The sequence below is a fragment of the Carex rostrata genome, chromosome 12 (genome assembly GCF_964058835.1).
Source record: "Carex rostrata chromosome 12, lpCarRost1.2, whole genome shotgun sequence".
Classification (NCBI taxonomy): Eukaryota; Viridiplantae; Streptophyta; class Magnoliopsida; order Poales; family Cyperaceae; genus Carex; species Carex rostrata.
In genome coordinates, this window is record NC_135929.1 from 11,341,427 (window position 1) to 11,360,251 (window position 18,825).

Here is an 18,825-nt window from a genome sequence, read left to right on the forward strand (position 1 = left end):
TGTTTGAGATCTTTCTTTAATTTGGATTATTGTGTAGTGTTTTTAAATGCAGCCGCATACAGTTTTGAATGCGGCTGTATATGTGGTCCATGTTATTGCTCCCAATTAAAATAAAAAAGCACAAAAAATAATTTTTTTGGGAAAGACTTGAACTCATGATCTACGAAAGAGAGATATAGAGCACTAACACTAGGTTAGAACAACATTGCATTATAAATTAGTTTTATCTTATATACATTCCTTTAACAACTCATAGTAAAACTACATATATACTTCTACATTAAAATTTACATATGCGGTACGCAGTGGTCTTCTGCATGCATAAACAAAACTGTATTTAAAAACACTGACCGTAAGAGAAAACAACGTTGAAATTCAGTAACTGTTGCATGGTTGTACCCATATGATTTGTTCTTGTATATTAATTTTAACACCTATATATTTATTGGTGAACATAATTGCCTCAGTCATCAGAGCTTATGGATCGAGTTAGCTATAGATTAAATTTTATGTTGCAGTAGAGATAGAGAGAGAGAGGCTAATTTCTTGAATTCAAGATCCAGCTGAGGGGATACTCCCATTTCTTCTTCTTGTAATTACAGTAAATTGGCTCAGGAGAATATCAGGTTAGTTTCAACCGTTCATTAGTAAGTTCATCCAGCGGTTGAAATGACATTGTCAAAACTGTCAAAGTTTTAATTGTCAAGTGATTTTCTTTGACCCGATCTTGGTAGGCACTCCATAGTGACAAATGAATTATTCGAGTTTGATTTGACGAAGTCAAAAGTTCGTGATTCGAGAATAATTCAGATATAATTTGAGAATGATTCGGAATTATTCGAACCAGCTCAGTCCTACAAGGAAGAAAAAAAAAGTTTTTGAAAAAAAAATCGCGAATAATTCTTAAAATTCGGAAAAAGTTGGTAAAATTCATCAAATAATTCGGTGTTTGATTCGCCAATACCAAAAAAACGAATAATTCACAAATCTTGTAACCATGAGAGTTTCACTACCAAGCTTTCAACAACAAAAAAAAGTTTGACAGTTTTTACAAGTGTAAACATTATTCAGGCGAGATGTCAAATATAGCCTATGACAAAATGGAACATGATTTTGATTGGATGGCAAAATGGAAAATGATTTGATTGGACAGAATACACAGCTAAAATGGGCCTACAGGACCAAACCGTTTTGGACAGAATACACAGCTAAAATGGGCCTACATTTTGGAATGTAATGAATCAAATTCTTGTGTGATCCTTGGCATTGAAATTAATTGCAAAAACAACATCCCTAGACTAGACGGATCAGTATCCTCCCAGGTACCTGACTCAACACAATTGAAATGGACGGCCAGATTTAATTTCAGCCAGTGGGTGATCAAGATGGCAGTAGGGGACACTATTAATTGTGCTTTGAGATGCATGCCAAGTTAAAATTTCCATTTTCAGACCGTCCGATTCAATTCTACTCAGTCAGGTAACCTGAGGGGATACGAATTTAGACTAGACTACACCAACAATTTGCATTTCACTAGCAATGCTGCTGCTTTCAAGCCCTATAATTATCCCATTCAACAACCTAAAATGTAAGACTAAACAGAAAATGAAATGAACTCGACAAAATTAATGTTCTCATCCTTGATTGCAAATGAGGTTTACTTAGCAGCAATTCAATACGAAGCGAGCAATCAAGAGACACCGCTTGTAAACAATCTCAAACAATGGGTTTGTATTGCCTTTATCTGGTTTTGTTGGAGCAATAAAAAGCACAAAACCAGTATTGATGCAAAATATTCGCTGCAAGTTTGGAATGGACAATAAAAAAAGTTATAGAAAGGAAATTCTGAATCTCGACTTCAATCGATCCAAGACAACAATCTAGGCCATTAACAACCAGCATGAAAGAGTAACAAGTCTCAACATGAAAACTCCAATTTTTAATACTTTCATTAAGGCAAACAATGTACCGGCAAAGAACTAGGTTTCGAACCTTGGTGCAGTTTATTATTGTTATTATTCTTTGACAGTGAAAAACTCATCATGCTTCATCTTTTGAACTGAACCAAACTCCACAAGCAAAAAAAAAAGGAGCAGAACAAAACTAAGAATTGGAAGAACGAACAAGGATCCTGCGGAGAATGAGGGAGCGGCATGACGGGCAGTCCTTCATGCCCTGACTCTCGTGCATTTGGTTGCAGCTGACGCACACAACCTGGTGAGCGCATGGCAGGAACACCACTGCCATCTCCTCACTCAGGCACATCACACACTCCCTTTCCCTCTGCACCTCATCCTCCCCCGGCCCCACCAGCACCCCTCTTTCCATCCGGGCCTTAAATGCTACAGCTGCCCTGTTGCCATTGCTGATGCCATTCTTTCCTTGGGCCAGGCGAGACGCATAGCTCCTGCTGTCCGGAGGGGCCCATCTGGGAGCAGCCATCTTAGAGGAGACATCTGCTGAGCGCAGCTGCTGGATCTGTTGCTCCAATTCCCGGATCTCGCTCTTGAACCGTTGCATCTCATTTTCTGATTTCACCATCAGTGCATTCTCCTCGGCTCTTGCTGACATCTCTATATGCTCTTTTTCCTTTTTCTGAGAGTTCAATTGTGCCAGTCTGTCACTCTTTTCTTTCTCTTCCTTCTTCACACAACCCTGTACAATTTGCATAAAAAAACCTCAATAATTTACCAAATTGAAAAACAACTCGCACTCCTCAATCTAACAGAATCAATAAAAAATAATAATTAAGTCCAAGTCCCAAACCTATAAAAGAGATAAGAAAGTAAAGGACCTGCAGATGAAGGAGATGCTGTTTGAGCAGATGCAACCGGTGTTGCAAGTGAGATGCCTTATCCTTCTCATCAAGCAACTCCTCCTTCATCAGATCCCGCTCCGACTCCCATGTCTCAAATTTCTTCAGGCTGTTCATTTCATTCTTCGACAGCTCCCGGCAGTTGGCCGCTGACACCGCAGCCTGCATCTTAGCAGCCTCCATCTCATGGCGCAGGTGTGCATTCTCCATCTCAAGGCGGCGAGCGGCCGCATTAGCTTTCTCAACTTTGCCACCAGCCTTGGTGATGGCCGCCTCCATCTCGGCCAGCTTCTTCTTGGTGCTCTCCTCAAGGCTCTTCCTCTCCTCATGTAACCGCCCCTCCTCCTCCCTCTCCTGCCGCAGCACCTGCAGCTCTTCTTTGTCTTTCACCAGCCGTCGCGTCGCTTGCATCACCTTTTGCTGTGCCCAGTCTGTCCAGTCCTGTATCTGCGCCTGCAGTTCTCTCATGTGCGGTAACAGCTTAGCCGCTACCTCATCCTTTCTGTTCTGTGGGACCCAATCCTTCCATGACTTGCCCCCCTCACGACCCGTATTGCCCGGCTCAACAGCCTTTCCGGTGGTTTTTGTATCTGGGTTTGCTTTTGCATCTGCATTCACATTCCCATTTGCAGTACCCTTCACATTTGTACTTGCAGTTGCAGGGCCAGTTGACTGAAGTGACAAAGAGAGCTCTGTGTCTGTAGTAGGTGCAGCAGATGGGGTAGAATTGCTAGCAGTGGGAGCACTTGTACTGGTGTTATTTGTACTATTGTTTGTGCTGCTGCTGGACTTTGTTGCATGGAAAGAAAGGTCGAGGACCGCATCTTTACGTAAGACGCCACCTCCAACGATCTTGCTTAGTTTAAATGTGCTCTTTACAGTAATACCAGAAGCAGAGTCAGATGCTGTATACTTGCATTTCCTGTCCAGGACCAAGTTACCCGGTACACCATGCTTGCATCCTTTAGAGGCTGCTTTCGACCCCAGGGCCCGCAAGCTCTTCTCAAGACTAATCGACTTGTTCCTAAGCATAGAATCCTTTTTTAAATTACCCCCACTTTTCTTACCTCCTTCCTTTAGGGATTTACTATGGTCAGAAGAGTTAGGGTTATCATCAGGCTTTAGATTTGAAATCACACTCCACACATTACTTGGAATGGAAGGTGGCCTTCCATTCGGTACAGTAGGCAGACCTAGCACTTTAGGCATCTCACACTGTGCATTACTCTGAGAACCGCTAACATTGGTTTCATTAACTGGGAGTGTAACAGAGCTGCTGCCAGATTCAATGGGGTTTGAGGGGTCGTAATCTACAGTACAAGCACGAGGCACACTCATATCACAGATGAGCAAGCACCACATGGCATCACCTCTGCTAAAGAAAGGCTGTGATTCGGTAACAAGAGCAACCATTCTTGCAAGAACACTCTTCTCCGTCTTCTCCAAATCCTCGTCAAAGTTAGAAGACAAATTCAACTCTTTGTCGCCTCGAAGAACTGCCAGGGCACTGTCCACTAAGGCGGAGAGGGGCTCTTTGCTGTTGTCACGGACCCCGGCAGTCAAAACAGCATTTCTGGCAGCATCCTCAGGGTACCCATAAGAGGAGACAACATTGATAGCATTCTTGAAAATCATATCAATGTTGCTAATCAAGATCTCCTCTAAACGGGTCTCGGTAAGCTCGCTCCAATCGGCATCATTGAACCCGTCTTCCCACTCCAAACCCTCTTCAGGGGCACACATCAGGTGTTTGCACATGTCGCACATGCTTGCCAGGTGTTCCAGGTTGAAACTATCTGTCCCCTTTTCATTGGAGGACGGGCCGTAGTTGGGGCAATCCGTCGGCCGGAGCGGGTAAACGGGCACAACCGAATCAGGACTCGACTGGTCCGTGCGAAACTTTCTCTTGTTCCGGGTCATTTTATCTTGAATTAACAGGGAAGAAGGGACAGTGTTAGTTGCTCTTGCCACAGCGCTGGCCATTCAACCTCTTTTATCTCTACTTCAATTCAGGTTTTGTTTGTGTTAATTGAAGAACAGCTGAACAAAATCCCACTGAAAATTATATAAAAATTGATAAAAAGAGGTAGGAAACCAAACCTGACAAATATCAAAACTAAACAAGTCGGTCCAGGGATAGTTGAATCAATCTTCCTGTATAAAGTAAAATTGAGAAGCAAAGAAAAACATAAATGAATCCACTGAGTATCAATCTTTAGACTCGAAAGGGAAATCGCCACCAATATACCACTGATCAAGAACAAATCGACGAGGTTAGATTAGACCCAGTCAGATAGAATAACAAACAGTTCTGATAAACAAAGAGGGCAAGATCCTTATTGTACCAATTAGAAGCGGAGCAGTAAACAACGATGGAAAGGGAAGATCGCGCGTACCTGAATTGCTAAATGGCAACAAGCGGAGTTGCGAGTTGTGATTATTGAATCGACGATCGACGGGCTAGAGAGAGCGCGCGCGAGCGAGAGAGAGAGAGAGAAGGGTTGAAGGAGAGAAGGAGACGAAAGAGAGGCTTCGGCTGGGGAGAGATCACCACAGCAGACCACTTAGCCCTATGTCTGTGTTTTCTTTGCTTTTTTTTTTTTTTTTCTTTTTTTTCTTTTTTTTCCTCTTATTTTTCTTTTATTAATTTATTTAGCAATATTCATTGATTTCTTTCCATTTTTATTTCATGTTGTTTTTTTTTCATTATTATCTTCTACCAGTTCTAAGGGTGAAAATGAATCAAACCAAATTGAACTTAACTCAGTTCGAACCAATTTCGAACCGAACTGGTTCGAAACTGAAAAGAAGAATTCGAGTCTGGTTCGAAACTGAAAAGAAGAATTCGAGTTTGATTCGGTGCGATTTGAACCAGTTTTGAATCGAACTGATTTGAAATTGAAGCATGATTTAGAACTAAAAAGAAGAGTTTCAAACCGAACCAGTCTCAATTCAAGTTTGATTCATTTTAGAACCGAACTGATTTGATTTGTTTCAAAACAAACTTTTTTTCGAATCACGAATTACGAACTTTTTGTGCACCCCTATCTTCTACCACCCGTTGATTCATACTTTTGTTTATTAGGAAAAAAAAATTATGGTTTTGTTGGAATGTTGGTGCACCAATAAGTGTTTATTTAACTCTCTAATTCTACATCAAATACTATATTTGTTTATTCATATCCATGCTGAATTTATGTTTTAAGTAAAAATTTAAATAGCATTTATGACGTGGAATGACTAAAAAAATGATGCTATGTCAATATAGCGCTTTTATAGTGTGAAATAACGTACTATAATACCGATAGTGCCATAGCTTTTATGGTCTGAAAATACTATAACAGCTCTATAGCATTGTTATTTAGAAAATTAATTCAAAGATTGTGAGCAAAAAGATTATATTAACATTCTAAGATCAATTTTCAATTTCTCATATGTAGGATTGTAAAAAAAGCTTGTAACATATGATTCGCTCGAGATTAACTCATAAAAATTATAATTAGTTCGTTTAATTTTAATTTTGTCATGATAGAAACGAGTTCAAACTTTACTCAGCTCAGGGTTACAGAAAGAAAATAATTTTTATTTTCTATTATTTTATCATCTCCTTTTGTGTTCACTGTAAAAAAAAAAATGAAACTTTTATGTGTGGTTTATAGCAAAAATATCTTGTTAATAAATTGGATTAACTCGACTCGTTCTACCATAAACCGAACTCAAATTTTGTCTAATTCAACTCGAACCGAACTCAAATTTTGTCTAATTCAACTCGACTCGATTGGTAATTTGGTTGACAACCATCCATAACATATTAAGCGATTATGTCGATTTCGCATTCATGATTCACCAATATATCTCACAAAAATAAAAATAAAACATAATTGATAATAATTAATAGTTTAATACAAAAAAATTCTGGTGTTAAGATTTATATAGTGGCTTATAACTTGAACATCATCATTGATGTATGTAGAGGTGTTCATTGGTCCGATTTATTCGGTTTTGGGTGTTCATTGGGTCCAGTTTATTCGGATTTGATCCAGACCGAATTAGTTTGGACTAAACGGTTCGGTTTTTTTGGTTTAATGGTTCAGTTTGGTTTATTTCTTAAAACCAAATTATAACTTTGGGTCGGTTCGGTTTGAAAATTTTCAAAATAGAATTAACCGAACCAATCGAATTTTTATATATTATGAATTTGGTCCAGACCGCTCCGGTTTATTTCTTAATCAATTCCTTTAAATACTTTGGTTTATTTCTTAATACTCCGGTTTATTTCTTAATATACTTGGGTTTATTATAAATCAATTGCTTTAAAAATATATATATATATAGTTCAGTTTGAACCGTACAAACCGAAATAAACTTTGATTCGTTTCGGTTCGGTTGCAATGCTAAATCGGTCCAGTTCGGTTCTATTTTTGAAACCGAATAGTAACTTTGATTTGTCTAGTTCGGTTTGGATTCAACCGAACCAAACCAATAAACACCCCTAAATATATGTTGTTGATTTTCGATACAGTACAAAAACAAGGTAAACTGTCAGGGGCGGATGCAGGATTTCTGTCAGGGGGGGTCAGTAATCAAATTCAATTAGCTTATTGGATTCAAACCCATTAGCTAGTAGGATATAATTCAACATAACAAAAAAACATACCAATCAATATAATAAAAATACTAAATTACTTGAAAAAAATCAACAATTAAACATAATAAAATACAATCAATAATTCAACATCATAATAAACCATTAACATAACATAAAACATAAATTACTTGAAGAAATCAATAATCCAACATAACAAAAAACAATTAACAATTCAACATCATAACAAACAATAAACATAACAGCAAAAAATAAGACAATCTTACATGATAAAAATAACACTTCTAATATCCTTTTACATATTAAAAAACAACACTTCTAAATGAGGATTCCTCGATGAGCCTTCATGTTTTGAAACCTTTCCATGATTCTTTCATTTCCTCAGCGCCTCCTCCGCTAGTTTCCAATTTGGGCTCCGCCAATTTAGATGGGCTCCCGCTCCAGACTGACTGTAGATAAATTATATTGGACCATAGAGGGGCAAATTGAATTCCTGGGAGGGGCAGAGGCCCAAAAAGCAGATTTTTAGCACTATTTTTGAAAATCCAGCGGGGGGCAGTTGACCCCCCCTGTGCTACAGTGGATCCGCCCCTGTAAACTGTAATATACCGAAATTTTTATTTATACCCTTTAAAAAAATTTTAAACACTTCAAAATATGAGGAATTTCACATTTATCCGGGCCGTCAAGTCAATATACGGTCTCATTCTTAGGGGGGGGGGGGCGCATATTAGCTTGGAGACCCTTTAAAATTTAAATATATTTAACATTATGGTATATTTTTGGACTTTTGAGGAGTCGCCATGCCAATGTGCGCCCCTCCAAGAATGAGACCACAGATGAGCTTGACGCCCTGGGTAGATGTGGAATTATCTCAAAGACGTCAGAGTGTTTTGATTTATTTTTATTATTATTATGGTATAAATAACAATTGGTGTAATATATTCTTAAATTTATTTCATTAACAAATTTAAGATAAAAATATCTTCTTTTTTGAGTTTATCATGTAACTGAAATTATTTTAAAAAAAGGTCCTTTTAATGAGTTCCTAAATTGGAAAAAAGGAACTAACCACAACAATTTTAACTGGATGCTTTAAAAGAAATGTTCTTCGTTTGTTTTGACTTTTGCTTTGTTTTGTGAATCTATGTAAACAAGAATGTCCATTTGTAAAGCTCGTAGTTTTGAATGAGAGTGTTCTTCGTTTGTTTTGAATTTTAACTGGTGCACAAAAAGCTCGTAGTTTGTGATTCAATTAAGTTCGATTAGAAAAAAAAAAAAAATTCGGTTCAAAACAAATCAAACTGGCTTAGTTCTGAAACGAATCAAATTCAGTTCGGTTCGAAATTAGTTCGAATCAAACTCGAACTGATCCCGGCTCGGTTCAAAACTCTTCTTTTTAGTTCTAAACCATGATTTAATTTTGAACTAGTTCGGTTCGAAACTGGTTCGAATCGCACCGAATCAAACCCGAACTCTTCTTTTTAGTTTGAAACTTCCAATTTCGAACCAGTTCAGTTCGAAATTTATTCCAACTCGAACTCAAACTGAATTAAGCTCGATTGGATTGGATTGGATTCGCTTATTGTAAGACGCGGGTTGAAATCTTACAACATGTTTAAATCTTCCAATTAGGCCATTACAGGTTTGGGAAATTTCATGTGTTTCATTAGAGGCATATAGGAAGATTTTATCTTTCTAGAGGGCCTTAATTTGCTTTGTTTTTATTGAAGGCAAACGGTTCCGCTTCCCTGGAGGTGGTATGATGTTCCCAAGTAGGGCCGATGCTATATTGATGATATAAATAAGTTGGTGTCGCTGACTGATGGGAGTATTCGTACTGCACGTTGCGGGGTAATAAAACTTATTTTTTTAATGTATGTATGATACAACTGTAAGAACTAAAAGCTGACTGGTACCAAGTTGAGCTGGTCATCTTTAATATAATTATGAACCTGTGAGGAATTATTTTTTATTGCTAACAACTTGGTATGGTACAAGCTGACATGATCATCCGTGGTACCATCGTCTTGGTACTGCCTAGGCTAGGTTGTTTAATTTACAAGCTGGTCAGTAAGGTGCCAATGCCTTGGCTCTGTAAACTTGGTTCTACAATTCTGGTACGGCATAGCTATGTCATGTAACAGTACAACTGTACTCTACCATTCTCTAGCAGTTAAATTGTAAATCTAAAATACTTTTATTATAGTATAAGTGGCAAGTTGGGGAGCATATTTGATAAAGAGGGATATTATGACAATGTCGTTTGCACCAAGAGATTCACATGAAGCACAGGTCTAATTTGCATTGGAACGAGGTGTGCCAGCTATGATTGGTATCATGGCGACATATAAGATACCTTACCCAGCTCGGGCCTTTGACATGGCACACTGCTCTAAATGCTTGATCCCTTGGAATAAATATGGTACACTTTGATTATTATGCACAGAAGTTAAAATAGTTAGAAGGATTCTAAATTCTAAATTCTAAATTCTAAATTCTAAATTCTAAATTTATTTTCAAGATATTTGACTAAAATACTTCATGGTACTGAACTTGGGTAAAAGTTGCAACCAACATTAGTGTTGTGCACACATGAAAGAATAGCTCTATGTTTATGGTTGTAGGTCCTCGTACAATGTCTTTCAATGATAATGCTCTATTTATAATATTGTTGATGTGCAATTTTATTTCATGGATTCTATTTATAACAGATGGGATTTACTTGATAGAAGTTGATTGGGTTCTGAGGCCAGGCGGGTACTGGATCTTGTCAGGTCCTCCAATTAGATGGAAGCAATACTGCAGAGGCTGGGATAGAATGGAATAGGATTTGAAACAAGAACGAGATGAAATAGAGGATCTGGCAGCCCGGCTCTGCGGGAAGAAGGTTGTCGAAGAAGGAGATCTTGCCATCTGGCAGAAGCCCATGAATCACGCTGAGTGCATTAATAAAAGTTATAAGATAGATAGCTACTACTATATATAAAAGTTCCACAAAATGCAACATCTATAGACAGATAGTTACTACTATATATAAAAGTTCTGTTTACATAGGTTGGAAAGAGAGAACAAATTTATACTTGCATGAAAGAAGTCTGTAGTATCAATTCGAAAGAAATTAAAGTATGTAATGCCTACAATCGTGCTTTTGCTTCAAATAAAACAGTAAATTTCTTTTTTGCTGGTACCGTTTACTGGTACTGTTTTTTAGAGGTGTCTCTGCTAGTAGAAGGATGTAATGACTTTTATTATTTAATTCAATATATTGTCCAGCAGGCTAGCAGCTGCTTTCAGCATTACAACAAAAAAAAAATCAACGAAGTTTTGTTTTTTGTTGCTGTGATGTTGGCGGACAGAGAAAAAGTCAGTAGAAAGAGTCGGTAGAAAGAAATCAGCGATCGCTGATGTGGCACTAATATGCAATTAAAACTACTTGCACCGATGGAGGGGTTTTGAAATTACAATTGAAGTTAATTTCAATTTAACCAGCGACGTGTGTTTGCAATTGCAAATTAATTGCACCAATGGAGATGTTCTAAACCATGATTTAATTTTGAACTAGTTCGGTTCGAAACTGGTTCAAATCGCACCGAATCAAACCCGAACTCTTCTTTTTAGTTTGAAACCTCCAATTTCGAACCAGTTCAGTTCGAAATTTATTCCAACTCGAACTCAAACTGAATTAAGCTCGATTGGATTGGATTGGATTCGCTTATTGTAAGACGCGGGTTGAAATCTTACAACATGTTTAAATCACGACATAAGAAATTTATGTCTCGTCTAAGCCGCCAAACGCATAATATATATCAACACTCTTAATATTATATTTACATTTCACAATTTCAAAATAAAAATCGAATGTTCCATTTTTTTTTTTGTTTGATCGTTAATTTGGTTAAGACAATCTAATTATGTAATGTTAGGTCATTCTATTGAAAAAAAAAAATCTATTTAAGTCTACATGCAAAGGAATTACATATTTAGTGCAGTGATATAAGTTTTTGTCTATCTGAAAATAGACACATATTCAATTCTTGATAATAGCATCTTGTTCTAAAATTTTTTATTATTTTTTTAGATTTATTAAAAATTGCTGCTTTTTATAGTTCAGATTTATTTAAAAACAGTGATTTTCAATAAATCTAAAAAAAATAGTAAAAAAATTAAAAAAAATGTAAAATTTGATCTCCAAACACATATTAATATGAAAAACAAGATGAATGGTTTGAATCGGTTATTTGGACTTTGAATCCGGTGATTTATAGTCCAATGTACAAAAAAAGTTATACATTGCAATGCACCATAGCCCAACTCTCTCTCTCTATATATATATATAGACACACACATGTACGGGAGCTAGACCCTAATAAAAGCACAAGTAAAAAAAATATTCACATAAATTAACAACGGCTCAAAATTAGTTAGTAACAGATGACATAGCTAAAATAATCAAGAGACCTGCCAAATGCCAACGCAGTAAAACAGATGTCGTAAGTGACATCTACCATCGGTCGAACAACTGCACGAGATGGCATTAAACCCTAAACGGCATCAAATATCAAACGCTGTATGTAGAATCGCCATCGATTCACTTCCAAAGTAGATCTGATGGTGTTTCTACATTAAACGGCTTATTTAACGACTGACAAACTATTACTCCTATCGGTTCCTGATTTTCAACAAATGGCGTTGGTGCTGAACGCCATCGGTTTCCACCGATGGCATATGTCTGTGCATTTTCTATCGGGTCGATAAGCATCGGTTCGGAACCAAATGGCATAACGCGATTGCAACTGATATATAATTTATTTTTTGTAGTAGTGTCGGTTCAAGCCATTGGACCTAAATTTCAGATTCGCATGTGATAATTGTGTGACAATCCGGTTGGACCGCATTAGATATTATGCTAGCTTATATTAGAAAGTAGAGAGTGGTGGTTATTTTTGGAAGTGGGCTGGTTGGAAATTTTAAAGAGGGGAAAATAAATATTGGTTGGGCTGCAGATTTTGTCAAGTAATTGGGCCCGATTGGATCTCTATTGGTCTAAATTTGTTGTGCCCTCATAATTGATTTGATTATACTATCTGTCTAATATTTCTGCTAAAACGTCCGCAATTTGTCTATTAAATAGGTTGTTCGGTAAAAATGCTAAATAATGTCTGTCGAATAGCCTAGCAAAGCGGACATAATGGTATGAAGTTTTTCATCGGAAAGAGAGATCTCTAGACGTCATTACCAATAGTTACATTTTTAAATTTGTAATATGGGGGAATTATATATATATCCGTCAAAAACTTCGAAATTAAGTATTTCCACTCTAAAGTTCATAATATCATATTTATCTTTCTAAATTTTTGAAACTTACAAATTTACTCATTTTATTGTATTCATTATTAAAACTCGTTTAAAATTTATGAAATACCCATTTTATCCTTTATTAAGAAAAATAAAAACTATGTAGTATGTTTTACAAAAATGTCAATTTTGGAGGACAAATGAGTCATTTATCTACTTCTGATGCATACATATCGACCATCTAAGTAAATATCACATTTTACTTCATGCTCATATCTCCGAAGTCCAAACAATATCTAAACCGTTCAATATACTTTGGGTAAGACTAAGGTGCTATGGGTTGCATAGAGGGCTACGGTGCTACGGCTCAATATAATTCAAACGGTCGATTCGAACAGTTCATCTTGTTCTCCATATTAATATGTGTTTGGAAACCAAATTTTACATTTTTGAAAAAATTTTACTATCTAGAAAATCAGTTGATCTAAAAAATTCTGCACCATTCAGATATTTGATTTTTTACCTATCTAAAAAAATAGTAAAAAATTTCCAAAAAAATATAAAATTTGGTCTCCAAACACATATTAATATGGAGAACAAGATAAACGGTTCGGATCGACTATTTTGGATTTTGAAAACTCTGAATATTGAGCCGTAGCACCGTAGTCCTCTATGCAACCCATAGCACCTTAGCCTTACCCATATACTTTTCATATTAAAATGTGTTTGAAGTCCAAATTTTATATTTTTAGAATTTTTTTGTTATTTACTAAATAGGTAGAATAGCATTGTTTTTGAATAGTTCAAAATCTTTTAATCAAAAGATAATAATTATAGAATGGGCTATGGTGCATTGCAATGCATGAAGGGGTTTGTGCATTGCAATGCATGAAGGGGTTTGTGCATTGGATCATAAATCTAAAATTCAAAATCCAAATGGCCGATCCAAACTGTTCATCTTGTTCTCCATATTAATATGTGCTTGGAGATCAAATTTTACACTTTTCTGAATTTTTTCTACTAATTATTAAGTATTTTACAAAATTGTTGATCCAACGGTGGCTTAACAAAACAGTAAAATCAGCAGCCACCGTTGGATCAACAATTTTGTAAAATACTTAATAAATAGTAAAAAAATTCAGAAAAATGTAAAATTTGGTCTCCAAGCACATATTAATATGGAGAACAAGATGAACGGTTTGGATCGGTCATTTGAATTTTGAATTTTAGATTTATGGTCCAATGCACAAACCCCTCCATGCATTGCAATGCACCATAGCCCATCTCTCTCTCTATATATATAATTTGATTTCCAAACATATTTTAATACCGAAATTATATTTCATGACTTTATAAACGACAATATAAATGTAAAATAAATGTAAAGTAAACTTTACTTGGTAAAAAGTATATTAGTCCAACTCATTACATTATTATATGCGATGTTAGTCTTTCGGGCAAAAATATAATATTATATATGGAGCGGAACGCTTATCTCTTGATATCTCGTTCATTATTTGAATTGTATATTTGAATTAAAAAAGGAATTCATAGGGCGAATAACGGAACCACATCAAGGCAATGCCACAAAGAGAAAGTAATTAAAAACAAATTAGGTGAAATTAAGTGCATTAGAAAAAAATTAATGACCTTAATTTCACAAAGAAGAAACTGATAATGTAATTATTTTTTAGAAATTTTCATAGAGACTGCGAAGTTGTAGGAAAAATCGAACTCTTGTAACTAAAAATTCTATGATTTTTTTTTTTTCTAGTCAACTGTGTTTATCATTGGCAAATATTTCCCCAACCCATCTGCATTTGATCTCATTGGTGAAATTGAACAGATAGCTATTGATATTTTTTAATTTTATTTTAGTTGAACACATCCAATTACCATCAAAACAGTACCCACTAATTCTACCTCAAAAGTCAGACTGCAATTAATGTTCTGTAAATATCTTACAGGATAGATAAAATCAATGAAATCAAATCCACTGCTATTTTTTTTTTCTGTGAACAATAACTTTGCTATTCTTATTTTTTTTGAATTCAACCATTCAATTATTTTTGAGAATGAGTCTCAAAGCAACTTTTTTCACTGTGCACGCATCTCAAAATAATTCAATGACTGAATTTGAAAAAACAGAGATAACATGAATACTGTTCATGCACAGGAATAACAGCAGATTTTGATCCAAAATCAATTGGGCAAAGAAAACACTTCATTCAATTCTATGCTTGAAAGGAACAACTGTTGAGTTGATAGATGCAGTGTCCCTGCCAACAAATCAGGCAACTAAAATATCTGCAAAGAATATAGGGGCAGTCAAAAGTCAAAACCATCCGATCCAAATCTTCATCAAACATTTTTAATTTTCAAATAGATTTGACGTTAGTGGAAATATTAGCACTCCACCAGTTATGAGAATTTGTATCCTCTGCATTAACTCAAAAACATATTGATTATCCAATATGCTTAAAGATTCGTGCGGATTAAATATGCACTAATATTAAAGAGCCCCTATATTATAGACAGGAGTCAGATTAGCTCCATTTCAAATTAGACGATTGAAATTTATTAACTCAAAAGATTCTCTTTTGAGTTAATGCAGAGGGCTTTTGTAAGGTACAAATCAGACACCTAAGCAGAATTTTTTTTTTTTTGAAAATTCGGATAAATGGTACACCGGGTAGTCGCTACTTGAATTTAAAAAAAAAAAAATTCTGATAAATTGAGATCATATTGGATATAATTGCAATTTAGCTCAATAATTTACATAATTTGGAAATAGAACTCAACTTTTGTCTTCAAAAGTTGAAGGCTATTTCATTTGTTATTTATTTTTGTTAAAACCAAACAATAAAATATAGAGAACAAAAGGAAATAACAGGAGGAAACTCTTGATGGCAACAGAGAACCCTTAAAACTCTACAGGGCTGTCAACAATGATGTCATTTGAAATAGACACAAGACATTTCATCAATAACAGAGCAGAAAATTCACTATATATTAATATATATATTGACGTTTCGAAAAGAATAACGTCTCAGACTGGTAATTAGATGTGATGCACACCTAACAATCCCAATATAATATCTAAAGGAGCTTCTTCCTCAAGAGTCAAGACACTAGTCTCTACCTCTCTAGCTAACTGGTGATACTCTTATGAGGTATGCTGGAAAATTCTCTCTCCAAACCATTTAACATTTTTTTTTTTCGACAAAATATTATTTCGCAATTGTATGCTTTACTTTGTGACGTCTCACAATCTTTAGAGCAAAAACTTGAAGAATTTATAATGTTTCTTTAATTAGAAAATGATCTGCACACTGGTCTTACTAATTAATTTCATGGAATATCCTTCTACTAACAAGGGGATCTTTAAAATTTTGTAGTCTCAGGCTTTCAACATCATTTGAAAATTTCCAAAGCTTATATCATTGAAAAGTCTGTAAATTGTCACTTTTTTTCCTAAAAAACTTCCACTGAATAATATCTTTCAACGGTTTCACTTCACTAATTGGATTCATTTATGGAATTTTTAGATCAAATTTTCTTTTGCAAGCTGCAAGCAACATGACTTTGCCAAAAGAGAACAGCTCAGGGTCTTTCAAGTCGAACGAATTGCACGGTTCCATTGGTAATTGTAATCAAACAAACTACTCACAAATTCTCCCTGAAAAAGACCCAAACAACAACCTTTCTCTGATCCAACAAGAGAAGTCTGAGATACTTATAGATCCAACGCTAGACTACATAAGCCGGTATTTATTGGAGGAAGAAATAAATGAAAAGATTAATGGTTATCAAGAGGAAGCTCTCAGAGCCATGGAGAAACCCTTTTATGATATCCTTGGGGAGAAGTATCCACCTCCACAAGATAATCAATTGATATCAAAACAATCAAAGGTAAATCCTGGTTTCACAACTTCTGATTTAATAGATCACGTAGTTCCGACCTGTAGTGAGAGTTTGGAACAACACCCATGTATAGAGAACTTGTTGGCTATTATTGAATTTCAGAGAGGTGTAGAAGAAGGATTGAAGTTCCTTCCAAATCAGAATAGCTCATCGATTAATTTGCATGTGAGTAATCTTTCACTTAATCCAACGAAGAAATGTGATAGGAACTCACTACAGATCAAATCGGAGGAAGAGAAAGAAAGTGATTTGCGAAATAAGTCTAAGGGTAAAAAGAATACAAATGATGCAAACTTGGACCTTTTGGAGGGGCGAAATTGCAAAATACCCATGGTCAATAATGAAGAAACAATTAGAGATGAGATGTTTGACAAAGCACTACTATACCAGAGGGGAAACTGTCAAAAACAAGAAATAGCCAGCCCAAGAAAAATCAAGGAGCTCAAAGCAAACTCATACAGTGAGAATCAAAACCAACACAACCATATCAATCTCGAAACACACCTCATCTCTTGCGCAGAGGCGATATCTATCAATGATAACAAGATTGCTAGTGAACTTATAAAACAAATAAGGAAGGAAGCATCTCCTATTGGCGATGGGATCCAAAGGCTTGCATGCATTCTTGCTGATGGACTAGAGGCACGCTTGGCTGGTACAAGAAGTGCAGCATATCGTCAATATGTCACAAGGAAAGTATGCACCATCGACTATCTGAAGGCCAATTATATGTGCTCAAGGGTATCTCCCGCTCCCCGACTTGGATATCATTTTGCTAATGAGAGTATTCTCAGTGCCATAAGCAATGCAACAAAAATCCATGTAGTTGATTTCGGCATTACTTTTGGATTCCAATGGCCATCTCTAATTCAATCACTTACAAAAAGAAAAGGTGGGCCCCCGAAACTCCGAATTACTGGGGTAGATTTGCCTCAGCCGGGTTTTCACCCTGCTGAAAGAATCAACGAGACAGGAAGGAGGTTGGAAGATTATGCTCGTAGTTTTGGAGTTCCTTTTGAGTATCAAGGGATTGCGTCACATTGGGAGTCCGTTTGCATTGATGATCTTAGTATCAATGATGATGAAGTGCTTATAGTTAATACTATGTATAACTTAGGTAGAGTAAGGGATGAACCTTTATTACACAGCAATGATCCTAGGACTAAACTCCTCGATCTGATTAAAGAGATCAAACCGAAGATTTTCATTCAAGGAATATTCAATGTATCCTTCAGTCCCTTCTTCATCGCACGGTTTAGAAATGTTTTGTTGCACTTCTCCAGGTTCTTCGACCTGCTTGACACGTTGATCCCACGAGACTACAAGCTTAGGCAATTAATGGAAAGAGAAATGTTGGGTCCTTCTATAATTAATCTGATAGCATGTGAAGGGCCTGATTTGGTCGTACGACTGGAATCCTACAAGCAGTGGCACATGCGAAATTTGCAGATCGGCTTTGAACAGCTTCCGGTCGATCCAGGTGTAGTGAAAGAATGCCGTGAAATGGTTAGAAATGATTATAACAAGGCATTTTTTATTGAAGAAGATTGCAATTGGTTCCTTTGGGGTTGGAAGGGTAATATAATATATGGTGTTTCATTGTGGAAACCTAAAGTAGAATAAGCTTTGAGGTTATCTTCTAGTGTACGGAAACTTAAAATTTTTGAGTGAGTCTATGGTACTATGCATATCACGGGTTGGTCCGTGCTACGGCTCAATCAAATTTTACATTTTTTGAAATTTTTTTACTATTTTTTTAGATATTTAGAAAATCACTTGATCTGAAAATTCTGGACCATCCAAAAACAGTGATTTTCAATAAATCTAAAAAAATAGTAAAAAAATTTCAAAAAATGTAAAATTTGGTCTCCAAACACATATTAATACGGAGAACAAGATGAACGGTTCGGATCGACCGTTAGAATTTAAAAAAAGTCAAATATTGAGCCGTATTACGAGCCAAATCGTAATATGCATAGTACCATAGACTCACTCAAAAAATTTTAATATACTTTTCCAGCAAAGCACTCATTTATGTACCAAAATGTATTACTGTGAATTGAACCACTCTACCAATTATGTTTTTAGTTTTCTTCTCGCTACTTTTCCTTTTATTATTTGTAGACTAGGATTTTAACATCCCTTAAGAGCAATTGACATTTGAAAAGGAAAGCTAATATAC

The 18,825-nt window shown here is 35.9% G+C and overlaps 2 protein-coding genes across 3 annotated transcripts; one reads left to right on the plus strand and one right to left on the minus strand.

Annotated features, from left to right (window-relative positions):
- Positions 1-1,923: 1,923 nt before the first annotated feature.
- On the minus strand, positions 1,924-5,387 carry LOC144562566 (putative E3 ubiquitin-protein ligase RF298). Of its 2 annotated transcripts, XM_078311759.1 has the most exons (4): positions 5,212-5,387; positions 4,916-4,969; positions 2,795-4,740; positions 1,924-2,655 (listed from the first exon to the last, which is right to left on the minus strand). In XM_078311759.1, the coding sequence occupies exons 3-4, from the start codon at positions 4,733-4,735 to the stop codon at positions 2,104-2,106; spliced, it is 2,493 nt and encodes an 830-aa protein (XP_078167885.1). In that variant the 5' UTR covers positions 4,736-4,740; positions 4,916-4,969; positions 5,212-5,387; the 3' UTR covers positions 1,924-2,103. The 2 variants fall into 2 exon arrangements, with proteins under 2 accessions (XP_078167885.1, XP_078167884.1); XM_078311758.1 differs by lacking the exons at positions 4,916-4,969; positions 5,212-5,387 and having other exon boundaries at positions 2,795-4,798.
- Positions 5,388-15,842: 10,455 nt separating this feature from the next.
- On the plus strand, positions 15,843-18,314 carry LOC144563430 (scarecrow-like protein 14). The gene is made up of 2 exons (XM_078312906.1): positions 15,843-15,892; positions 16,268-18,314. The coding sequence occupies exons 1-2, from the start codon at positions 15,888-15,890 to the stop codon at positions 18,264-18,266; spliced, it is 2,004 nt and encodes a 667-aa protein (XP_078169032.1). The 5' UTR covers positions 15,843-15,887; the 3' UTR covers positions 18,267-18,314.
- Positions 18,315-18,825: the final 511 nt, after the last annotated feature.

Bases quoted from the DNA above. Each gene is read 5' to 3' on its own strand.
- LOC144562566 (XM_078311758.1), bottom strand. From the start codon at position 4,798: ATGGCCAGCGCTGTGGCAAGAGCAACTAACACTGTCCCTTCTTCCCTG. The intron at 2,656-2,794 runs GTCCTTTACTTT...CAAATTGTACAG, and splicing joins AGCATCTCCTTCATCTGCAG to GGTTGTGTGAAGAAGGAAGA.